We start from the raw sequence: 12,953 nt of genomic DNA on the forward strand, positions 1-12,953 counted from the left end.
TGTCTCATTGCATCACGCGCCTTCACGTTTCACATGTGATACTGCAGCCGTGCTTTTTTTTGGATGTGTGCATATTTAAACAGCGTATGAATTATTCAGCAGTGAGGAAGGATTCTCAGCTCAGCAGTGCTGCTTCACAATTTTAAGGATACATATTAGCCTAAGCTGACTTGCAATGAACTAAAATAAAGCATTTAATTCTGTGTCATATTCACTAATAAGTCATCAGGGGGGCTGCTGCTCTTTCCTGTGCTGTGCACAGTATATCAACAGAAACCGACTACAGATTCTACAGAGGTATATATTGTACTGAGAGTTAAAGCTGCAGTAGGCAGTATATTTTTGGCATCATTGGGCAAAAATCTCATAATAACCTTTCAGCATATTGTAATTCAAGTGTTCGGAGAGAAAACTAGACCTCTGCTCCTCCTCATGGCTCTGTTTTCAGGCTTTAGAAAATCTAGCCCGTGACGGGAGACTTTGACCAATCACAGGTCATTTCATTGAGAGAGCGTTCCTATTGGCTGTGCTCCGGTTACATGTGACCGGAACTTGGCGATTCTGATTCTGAAAACATTTGAGGAGAGAAATAAGCATTACAGTAACAGAATATTGATTCATATTTGCTCAGCGCTGCCTAGTTTGACTGTTTGGTCAGAGTTCGCGAGTGATTGACAGCCGGTTCTCATGGACGGCAGCTGGACAGCAGACCTCAGATCAGCTCTTACTGCTTGTTTTCCTCCGGTCTGTGAAATCTTGCAGATACCGTTAGGAGCACCGGAGGACACCGGAGAATACCGGAGGACACCGGAGGACACCGGAGGACACCGGAGGACACCGGAGAATACCGGAGGACACCGGAGGACACCGGAGGACACCGGAGGACACCGGAGGACACAGAGGAGCATGATTTTTTTCAGGTTACCTGTTTCTTCTACTAGTGTCAGGATATAGCGACCGTTTTATAAAAATAACTTTTTTTCATCATATTTGCTCCAATCTCGCCTACTTCAGCTTTAAGCAAATATTAGTGGACGATCAAGACATTTTCTACCTGTTATCCAGCCGTGGTTTTGCATCTTCAAAGTTATTTTGTGATCCTACAGATATATATACTGTCTGTCTGTAATGATAAAATGTTGTTTAACTCCAACATTTCCACAGACTGTGACACTCCACTGTGCTCTTCTTCTGTGCCTGTCTATGAAAATATTGGCTTTATTATATTTGCCACTTGTAAATCTTTTTTTTTTCCATTCCTGGCAGACGGGAGACATCTGTGAGATCACAGAGAGTACCTTACTCATGTTGGCCATTAGCCTGATGAAGACCCAGTAAGGTCGAAATGTTGCCTTTTTCAGTCTAATAAAACATTTTTGGGAGTACTAATCCAGTGTGTGGATCTACTTTTATCCTTAATCACACAGTAACATTACTGTGTACAAACTGGGGCTTTAGGAACTAAAGACTGTCCACATTCAACAAATCAATGCAGAAGAAATGACACAAGTAGAAACATACAGTATATAGCCTATATAAGGGAATTCACAACGTTGTTTCTTTACTACAAAGCAAATACCACGGCTACACTAGTCCACCACATCTGCAGAGAGAATCTGAGAAATGTATCACAGTACAGGCCTCTTAACGTTGTTTTCATTTTCCAAATGAGTGCTGTTTCCTCCCCTCCCTCCCTCTTTACCAGCTCCTATATCTGATGGCCTGTGAGTAGCACCTCCCCCATCCTGTAACTCCCACTCCTCCACAGATCACCACCTCCTCCTCCTCCACATGGGCTCATGTCTGAGACATGACACAATGCTGAAACAGCCCCATTTTCCCTCAACATTCGGAGCCATATCCTGATCCTGTTGCGGTTTGTTTTGGACAGCTGGGGAGGGAGGGGGCAATGGTTAGACCATCATGACATATTGTCTTTTGTATGGAAGCATAGGTGGTGTTATGGTGTTGATTTTTGTTTTTCATGTAAATGTGTATTTGTAAGGTTTAGCTGAAATTTCCAAGAAATTACCAAAAGCCTTTAATAGCTCATTACACCTTTTCCTGACGTACTGCATTGTGTGGGTGAGCAAACTGTGGATTGAGAAAAAATAGAAAATAACAGCGAGCACGTCGGGTGCCAGGTAGTGGTGAGAACAGAAGTAACAAATCACCGGCACTCACAGATGAAGACTCTTTTTTTTTTTGTTTATTTTGGCAAACAAACGAACGCGTATCAGCTATAAGCCGTCATCAGTGTGATCACTCAAGACATAATGCCAGTTTAAATATTTTAGGTGAGGCACACACACCAGTCAGGAAAGAGACTACATGATTACATAATAGGAATCATCTGTGGATGCAGCGCCAGGACACATCCTCTCACAAAAACAGAGGTGTGGCCAAAACAGTCAGAAACAACCAGCAATACAATGAAAGAAATATATATATAAATATAAAATAAATCTATGCTTACAAACTGTACAATATAACCTCATGAATGCTCAGTGTCTCGTGGGAAGAAAATACCTAGCACTAAAAAAAGAGCACAGAAAATAAATTCCAAAAATAGAGGTAATTAATCACATGTAAAGTATAATTAAGAGCTATGACCCCCGTAAGGCAGTAAAAACTTTTTCCAGTGTACAGTCAAAATGCCATAGAAAAATAAATCATAGAAAAATAGGAAAATATAGTAGAAAAAATGTGTTTAGATATCAAGAAAGATATGTAGAAAAATAGATATGTAGAAAAAGATATGCTAAGATATCATAGAAAAATGTCATCAAGAATAATAATAAATTGAAAAATATGATCAAAGAATATACTGAGATATCATGGAAAAATATAAAAACTACCCAAACTGTGGATTGGCAGTGAAGAGATCCACTCGGTTCCATTTTATACTACAGTGGGCTATCACTAGGAGTGTAAGAAAGATAAATCACAAATTAATCACACATTTTTTTATCTGTTCAAAATGTACCTTAAAGGGAGATTTGTCAATATTTAATATTCTTTTCAACATGGGAGTGGGCAAATATGCTGCTTTATGTAAATGTATGTATATATTTATTATTGGAAATCAATTAACAACACAAAACAATTACAAATATTGTTCAAAAACCCTCACAGGTACTGCATTTAGCATAAAAAAATATGCTCAAATTATAACATGTCAAACTGCAGCCCAACAGGCAACAACAGCTGTCAGTGTGTCAGTGTGCTGACTGGACTATGACTTGCCCCAAAACTGCATGTGATTATCATAAAGTGGGCATGTCTGTAAAGGGGAGACTCGTGGGTACCCATAGAACCCATTTTCATTCACATATCTGGAGGTCAGAGGTCAAGGGACCCCTTTGAAAATGGCCATGCCAGTTTTTAGTCGCCAAAACTCAGTGTAAGTTTTGGAGCGTTATTTAGCCCCCTTCACAACAAGCTAGTATGACATGGTTGGTACTGATGGATTCATTAGGTTTTCTAATTTGATATGACACCAGTATCTTCATAGAGAATAGCATTAATCTGTAAAAGTTGTTGATGCCAGTTTACGGTTAAACGGTTCATTATTAACATCCCTAATCTCAATGTGTCCTCAATGCGTCTTGAGTGCGTTCACACCTGTACTTAGAGCTGTCCACTTGTGATTGGATCACTGAGGACGCATGTTAATACCAGGTCTGAACGGGGCCTTTAAGTCAACATTTAACATTGTTTCACTTCAAATCCAATAAGCACAGAGCCAAGACCAACCTGTCTGAATACTGTTCCGCTCCCACACACAGGATGTGTGCGTGAAAGTGGTATGAGCTGATCTGGGAGAAGTGAATGGAACAGGGTGTTAAATCACCCAACCCTCCCTCAACACCCACCACCAACACAAGCCCTGTGTGACACCCTCCCCTTCCCCCCCACACAATTCACAGACACATGTCAACAACATGCAGAAGCCACTTCATTTACTGAACAGTGATGTAAATGAAGTACCTTTTGCTTTTCTATCCCACGCGTTCAGACTGAGAGCTACGACTCTTTTAGTTGCAGCAGCAGAGTAATCTAGATATTTTCACCCTGACAGGAAGTCAGAGTTTGACTGATACAAAGTGGAAAGTCATGACAAAAATTGCTCAATTAAAAAAACACTGTTATTGTGAGCATTACATCAGTGCTTTTTCACTGTTATCTGATTCTGTTCCTATGAAACCAACAGCTCAAGCGACAGACTGCATGTATTGGTACTAGGGAGGCTAATTAATGTGATAATTGTATTTCAGAGGAAATTTGAATTTCATTTGTGTGAATAATTAGTCAAACTTAATAATAAAGAAAACATTTCGAAAGACCAATCTGACTTCAAAATGACAGTACACCACCTCTGAGTGTCAACTTCCTGTTTCCACAGACATTTCCCCTTCAGAATAATAGCAGCAGACCACCTCAGAGTGTCACTCAGACAATATCAGGATATTCTGATGAGGAATTTCAAACTTAAAGCCCTCTAAAATGTCTATACGAGCTGTGTGTTGCATCTAAATTCAGATTAGTTTACTCGAATGATCACACTGGTATGATCATACGCATCAAAGAGTTAAATCAAACAGTTACGCTATTTTAGAGAAAATATGAAAATATCGAGATATATATGACATGTCGAGGCATAGCCTAAAACTATCTTTACATTATTTATAAGCCAGCCCAGCCCTACCTTTGGACCACTGTTCAGAAAGGATGTCCAGAACTGTCTGAGTTCTCTTATAACCTCCTTCACATCCTGCTGTATTTTTCTCTCTGACATCTCCTTTTGTTCCTCTTGTAGTGAGTGTTCCTGTTTGGCCTGATGCTGACATCATCCTTGATTTTGAATTAAAGTATCCGGTCTGCACTGCAGTTACGACAGTGTTGTGTTTTTGGTGTGTGGATCTAGTTCTGATATGCCTGAGTCATTGAACCAGCACACGCAAAACAAAACACTTGATTAGCCAAAAATTAGCTCATGTTAAGAATATGTTCTTTACGGTTTGGTAATCAGTTGAGTGGTGTTCTGATTGATGTTGATTTACCGTGTTTACTCCCTGTGGGATCAGAAAACCAAATCAATAATCTGAGAAGGACTAGTGACTAAAGGGAAAATGCTTTCTCAGCTAAAAGCCCCACCTTAAGGTCCAGACACACCAAGCTGACATCAAAGAACTAGCGGCAACGAAGGTCGATCTTTGAGTCGCCTCACGTCTCCTTTGTCTTGGCCAGCAAGTTGCACTCGAACACACCGCAAAGACTACAGCCGACTGCCAATTACCACGTACGTTCTGCGCCCGCGTGAGAGGAAATAACTCTCCACACCAGCAGGCGGCGATAGTCTGTATTCGTCATTCAAAAAGGGAAACAGGAAGACCGAGGACGGCGGATATACAAGCCGTTGTTATGATACGTACATGAAACAAAGCGCCGTTTTACCAACCATTTTCACACCACTCTCACTCACCACTTAGCTTCATTCCAGATGTTCATGTCATGATCAGATGAGATGAAGATGAAACATGAGAAGAGCCTTCTGTGTTTGTCCTCTTGACTTTACTCGTTGGCTTGCTTTCCTCACTTCCCTTTCTCTTCTCGTGCACTGATTCATTTAAAGATCCCATATTGTAAAAAGTGAGATTTTCATGTCTTTTATATTACGAAGCAAGTTTAAGTGCTGTATAAATACTGTTAAAGTATCAAAACGCTCAATCAACAGAGAAACACCCTCAGTCCGTATTCAGAAACTGAGCCTTTGGAACCAATTTGTCAGGATTTCTGTCCATTTGTGATGTCACAAATATACAATATTTAGACCATTTCACAGTTTTAAACGGAAACATTCTAAATGTGTCCCAGTTTATTTCCTGCTGCAGTGTATGTGAATGACATCAGCTGACAGGAAGTAAACATGGACCCAGACTGTTGCCTAGCAACGCAATTCCATTGCAGTTCCGTTGAAATGCGCTAAAACGGAGCGTTACAGTAAATACAGGTATATTCAGGCAGACTAAGTGAAGAACTTAACAGGTTTGATCAAACAGCATGTGAACATGTTCTAGTAGAAATATAAAATACAAGTATGAACCTGAAAATAAGCACAATATGGGACCTTTAAGCTGAACAGCCAATCAGACTGATTTCTCTCACCGACGGGATCTGCCGCCGATTCAACATGCTGGTAGAGTGTGGGACACACCGCAAAAACTAGGCCGACAGACACTCACCAACGGCCCCAAACTGTCCGACGGCCTACCGTGGTGTGCCAGGACCTCTACACTGTACTGAGGCCAGTGATGAAATGAGACAACCTTTGGAAACTAATGAAATTTGGAGCAATCCCTGACTTGGATTCCTATTATCTAAAGCAAAATGCTTGCAAAATGTCACTGGACATAGTGGACAGTTGTCTAACAAGGCAAAAGTGAGCATGGCTCACATACCCCCGCTCACTGCTTGACCCCTACTTAAGTAGGGCCAAAGGTTTAGCCCTTTAGGAACTAATGGAATAAGTCTATTGAGCACAATTAGCTCACCTTCCTCAAGTGCAGGGTGCCCAAATTTTTTGAAATTTTGGGCACCCTGGACTTCTAACCCTCAAAAGGCAAAACTAGACCACACTGTCAACCATCATACCAAATTTGAAGTTCCTAAGTTAAATAGTTTCCAAGTTCTGCCCCGGAAACGAAAGTGTGACACGCGAACGGAAGGATGAACGGAAGGAAGGACGGACGGAAGGAAGGACGGAAGGATGGAAGGACGGACGGAAGGACGGAAGGACGGAAGGACGGACGGAAGGACGGAAGGACACGCGGAGCGCTATATACCCCCCGACTACGTTATCGCGGGGGTATAAAAAGCAGATGTTGCAATTTCACTCTACCTTCACTGCAGTTAGTAGAAAGACAAGGACATGACTCAGCAGTCACATGTTACTCTGATCTGATCATAACATATATATATATATATATAAGGTTATATCTTTTTGTATGAGTCATATACGTGATCAAACTTTCCCTTACTATTCTGTCAGCGTCATCATTCAACAACATAAAAGGGAGGTGTTGAAGTTGTATTACTATGGCAACAAGCACTGAGCAACTGTCCTTGGCATCACATACAAACAACTCCATTGTACATGATATTGAAATGTATGGCCTGCAACATTTTATCAGCTGAAATCATGAGCATCATTTCTATCAAGAGACCACTGCAGAAAATGTTGAGTTTAAGTGTCCCTCGACAATGAGACCCGTCCTTTGCTTTTACAGAATGCACGAGCACAGAGAAGGAGGACAAACAGAAGAGTTAAAGCCCACCTACACACACCTACAGGCGTCTCCATCACATCTCCATCACTCCGCAGTCTGTTCCAACACATGTCATTATGTCATAAAACTACTAGGCTGCTATAGCGGTTAGCACTCGAGGTCCACTTTACTACCATTTTTTCTACTGTGTGAATTAATGTGCCGTTTAGTGGGCAGGTGAAGTAAGGGGATTGTGGGAGAGGAAACAATGAAGGAAGTAGATCCAGGGCACTGATCTGGTTGGTGGCCTAAAACAGTGTCCAGTGCTTTGAACCAACTCGTGGAACCTCGCCCTTGGCAAGAGAGCACATGGAGGTCTTTCCCAACATGTCAGACTATTTCTTTAAAAGTATCGGCTGCCCTGATCTACACTGATGCAGGAGTAAAATTGTGGTTACTGTGTTTGCTGTAGTCGTGCCTCGTCTGCCTGCAACCCCTGAAAGTACTGCAACTTTGATCTATTATCACCTACACCGACTACAGAAATCTTTTTCAGTGGACCAAAAAAAACCACTTTATTTATTTGACCCTTTTCATGCTCCTCTGACATGGCCCCACAGAGGGTTAAACCAGCATAGCAATTTGAACAAATCATGAACACAAGGACTCCTTTATCCTCCAAAGTGCTGCTGTGAAAGTACAAGACAAACACAAATTAAGATGCTGACTGGCTGCCCAAGTAAATAATAGACTCAGCCATACTGGCCTTAGAGATGTAAAGCCTGATGTGATCAGTCAAGCTCAGTGTCTAGCCCTCCCCCCTCCCACCCCTCCCCTCCTCCCCCCCCCATAGCATGCGACACGTGGGTATTGTCATTTATCATGATTGTGCAACATCCTGCTGCAAGTTAATGCAGTTTGGTTTCACTGCAGGGGAGATGGGCTAGGCTACAGTGGGGGATCAGCAGAGTGATGCTGCATTCAAGCACCGTGAGAATAATCCCAATCACTCAAAGAAAACGCATTTTAAGAAGGTGTAAAGTCACTGAGCATCACACAATTATCTTCAGAATATAAACTACTTCTTTTATCACGCACACACATGGCACCTGTGCAGTGTGATGATCTCTTATCTTACACCATGTATAAAGCTCTGTCTTCACAATTAAGTGATCATAAAATCCAGTTAACAATATCAATATCTCAGGTATGAACCAACCATTCTTTAGCTCAAGTAGAGGTCAAGTTACACAACGTCTGAGCTCTCTTCCCTGCAGGACACCATCAGGGTGCAGTTACATCAGGCTACATAACACTTAGTTATCTTGAGAGGAAAGAACTTCAAACCAAACTCCATTTATTTTTTTGCGAAATGTAAAGCTTGTTCTCTAAAGCTCTAACAGTATGATGTCAAATGACTAAACTACTGAAATTATAAGCACACGTACAATTTATTATTGTACTTATTATAATTATTTATATTACTTATTGTAATTATTGAGTCTCCGCCGAATTGTACGGTACGGTATATGCAAAGGATATTACACACTATGGCAAGCCGTTTTAACATTTAATAGCTAAGCTATCTGGAAATAACATTAGAGATAACCAGAATTCTTATTCCAGATATCTATAACGTCATTGTGATTAGTCAAAACGACAGTTAGAGATATCTATAATTCAGTTCTGACGATCCTAAATAACAGTTTCAGATATCTCAAACCTCATTATGACTAGTCAGAGTTGTTGTCACGACGTTGCTCATCAAGGCATATCCCATTGGATATCAGCCCAACAAAGCATCTGAACAGCGTCAGCAGAAGCTTTTGCTAACTCGGATAGTTCGGTAAAGTTGGAAAAGATATTCACAGATTCAAACTTCCCGGATCAATAACTCACAAGTTGTTAAAACACCAACGAGGGCTCTTTCTAACCGTAGTGAGGTAGACAACGAGCTACAACCTCATTTTAATCACAACGAGCCGTCCTCCAAGCCTCTATGTACAGCTGGCTGTGAGACAAGCGGTCAGGGACCGCTGTGGATCAGATAGTTAGAAAATGACATGAAATAGAAAGAGCTCATCATCGAGGAACCTGTGGCCAACGAGAGCTTTGTTCACTAGAGAGTTGTGGTAGAAATGTACAGAATATTGTAGATTGATTGTCTCCAGACACACTTTATATAAACCCATGCAGCTGCAGTGCAGCACCACAGTATTGGTGCCTTCAAATGCGGTCGTGTTTACGAGTTGGGCCCATATGAACGCCCCCCTCATGTTGTATTCATGACCTCGGAAGTGGAAAGTTTCTGAAATTTCCGAGTTCATGACTTGTGAAATGTTTTTTCATGTTGACAGAAATGGCGGAAGTTATTTTTTCGGTGCATAATAAGTTAATATGTTGTAATTTAAGCCGTATATTTTTTTTCTTCCTACTTTTATAATATGTCTGAGGAAAATGTTGGTATTCCCAACGGCCTCATCTTTCTCCTCTGTCATTATGTCTTTGCATTTACTGCATTATGTTACCCGCTTGCTAGCTTGCTAGCTTGCTAAATTGTTAGCCTCTGCGGCTTCTAGACGCCGACAGTAACGTTAATATTGCCATTGCTTAGCAGAGGCGTTCTCACGACTTAAAGGTCCCATATTATAAAAAAGTTTGATTTTCATGTTTTTTTTTATTATAAAGCAGGCTTAAGTCCTTTATCAATACTGTGAAAGTATCAAAACGCTCAATCCACAGGGAAATAAACACAGCCCGTATTCAGAAACGGTGCCTTTGAAACAAGCTGTCAGGATTTCTGTCCATTTGTGATGTCACAAATATACAATATTTAGACCCTTTACACAGATTTAAACGTAAACATTCTTAATGTGTCCCAGTTTATTCCTGGTTGCAGTGTATGTGAACATCACCAGCTGACAGGAAGTACACATGGACCCAAGCTGTTGCCTAACAACGCAATTCTGTTGCACTTTCATCGCAATTCCATCGAAATGCGCTAAAATGCGTTTCGGACAGAGGGTAAATACAGGCATATTCAGGCTGACAGTATGAGGAAAATAAAGTTGTTTTTTTTAACATTACAGCATGTAGACATGTTCTAGTAGAAACACAAAATACAATATGATCCTGAAAATGAGCATGATATGGGACCTTTACCCACTTGAACGCCGAGCATATTGTGTACACGACTTCCCAAGTTGTAAACACGACCTCCCAAGTTTCATTTGAAAGCACCATCATGTTTCAATAGATTCTGTCTCCTGTCCCCCCTTCTGACGTAATTACAGATATCTGCAACGTCATTTCACATATAGTCAAAACTCTAATCATACATATCTGTTATTACAGTTTAACTATCCCTAACTCCAATTAGAGTTATATCTACAACGTCATTCTGACTAGTCATCATTTATTTTAGATATCTAAAACTGAGAGATATCTTCAATTGAGGGGAAGTGAAGATATCTGAAACTGGAATCTGACTAGTCATAATTCAGTTGCAGATATCCTGTCTATTTATTAAATGTTAAAATGCCATATATATACTGATGAGGTATTACTATATTCCTGTTTGTGCTATCAGACGAGCGAGTAACAAAATAATGAGAGCCATCCAACGTTGCTCGTCATTACAGTACAGTATGTACCTATATGACAGAAGAAACTTATCTTCCATCTGTTATATCGAGCAGATAAAAACACCCGACTTCATAAAACTATGTCTCGGTGAATCCCAGAACACACACCCCGGTCTGGGTCTGGGTCTGGGGCGGTGCTGGACGCTGCGTTACCTGAGAGGAGGACATGGTGGTGGTGCAGACTTCTTTTGCTGCATTGAGTCACAACTCCGGTGGGACGGGGGTCACGTGACCAAACTCTGCTGCACCGTTATGGAGGACCGAGCTGAGCTCTGCATCTGTCCTCTCTCTCGGTCTCAACTGTGAACGACCCTGAGACACCCTGAGCTCAGTCAGGAAAACCACACACACAGCAGCCAGAGTAATAAACTTGTTAATAATATCGACATGTCGTTAGGGTGCAGCAGCTCTGTGCGGGCTGAGAGTAGGCGAGGTCCTGGAGGAGGCTGCGGCTGCTGCTGTCCTTGGGAGGCAGAGCTCCATAGCTCGGACACATTCTAGAATTCACACCGTAAATTCAACAATATTCTTTACCAAACCTCAGAAATCTCACCGGGGCAGCAGCATGTGAACGCGTCGCAACACACACACACTGCATACGTGCGCGCGCAACGACTAGCTATAAGAGATGGTTAAAAACCCACTACCATAAAGCAGTTAGTCAGCTCGTTTACCTGTTATGATCTTCTCCGCCGCCGTCTCTTTCTCCGTCATCATTTCCCGCAGTTTCACCTCTCCTCGAGCCTTCTCGCCAATGCAGCTACACCAGGCAATCTTCCTGCTTTACTGGGAACACCGGGACGAAAGAGAAAAAAACAAAAACTTCTACTAATAAGAGTGTCCACGCTGTTAACTCGATGTCCCCTTCAGTTCAGTTTCACTTGGCCTCGCCGCTTCCTGCTCCTCTAGGGGGGAAAGGGCGTTAAAACGCACATGGAGGAGAAGATTTGGGGGTCTGGAGGTTTTTTGAAGTAGGTGGGGGTGGAGGTGGAGGGGGGTTAGTGAGGATGTTGGTGGACCCCAGACTGCTGCTGCTGCTCTGCTCTGTCCGCCCCTCCCACCACATTCACGGCTCGTCCTGGCCAGGAATCCTGCCGGTGCCCAGTCTGCTGCAGCAGCTCTGCTCCAGACAGCCGGTAGGGATGCTGTGTGCACCTCCTCCAGCCATCATCATCATCACTGAGTCCACATCTCAATGTTTGAAGGACAAACTTTATTTGGAAACTGTATGTAAAGATACAATCACATCAGAGAGTCCAAATATGTTCTTTCTGTCCTGATTAACATCATTCACATTTATTGTGTTTCTTATGAGTAGGGTGAAATTTGACCAAAGCCAGGGTCTGTTTTAAAGCCACACCCGCACCTCTATGTTAATTAACATTAATGAACTAAACCACATACTGTATACACCGATCAGCCATCACATCAGGACAACTGACAGGTTGAGTGAATAACACTGATTATCTTGTTACAATGGCACCTGGCAGTGGGGGGGGGGATATATTAGACAGCAAGTGAACATTTTGAACTTGTTGGAAGCAGAAAAAATGGGCAAGCACAATGGTACGTGTCCAGAGGGGCATTTTTTTATCGCGAGGGGACGATAAAGTAGACTAGCCCTCAACTTTATGCAAATGAGGAGCAAGCGTCGTGACGCTCCGTTTCTCGAATCGCACCGCCACGCTACCAGAATACATTGCACGGCTGCTTACATAGACAATGAATGGGGAGCGTGGAAAGAACGGAGCCTGTGGACACGTACCTTAAGGATGTGAGCGACTTTGACAAGGGCCAAATAGTGCTGGCTAGACGACTGGGTGAGAGCATCTCCAGAACTGCAGCTCTTGTGGGATGTTCCCAGTCTGCAGGGGTCAGGACCTACCAGAAGTGGTCCAAGGAAGGAAAACCGGTGAACCGGCGACAGGGTCAGACCCGAGGTTCATTGATGCACGTGGGGAGCGATGGCTGGTTAATGCTGATTCCGATAGAAAGGTGTCAGAACACACAGTGCATCTCAGTTTGTTGCGTATGGGGCTGC

At 42.2% G+C, this 12,953-nt stretch overlaps 1 protein-coding gene across 5 annotated transcripts in view; it reads right to left on the reverse strand.

Annotated features, from left to right (window-relative positions):
• hspa12a (heat shock protein 12A) overlaps positions 1-12,016 on the reverse strand; it is a 60,668-nt gene extending 48,652 nt beyond the window's left edge. For 3 of the 5 annotated variants that reach the window (XM_074645634.1, XM_074645632.1, XM_074645629.1), the window contains exon 1: positions 11,587-12,016. In XM_074645634.1, the coding sequence (XP_074501735.1) occupies positions 11,587-11,629 (43 nt within the window). In that variant the 5' untranslated portion in view covers positions 11,630-12,016. The remainder of the gene's footprint in view (positions 1-11,586) is intronic. The other 2 variants (XM_074645630.1, XM_074645633.1) reach the window with 2 other exon arrangements.
• Between the last annotated feature and the right edge of the window lie 937 nt (positions 12,017-12,953).

This window comes from Sebastes fasciatus, chromosome 9 (genome assembly GCF_043250625.1).
Source record: "Sebastes fasciatus isolate fSebFas1 chromosome 9, fSebFas1.pri, whole genome shotgun sequence".
In the NCBI taxonomy this organism is placed as follows: Eukaryota; Metazoa; Chordata; class Actinopteri; order Perciformes; family Sebastidae; genus Sebastes; species Sebastes fasciatus.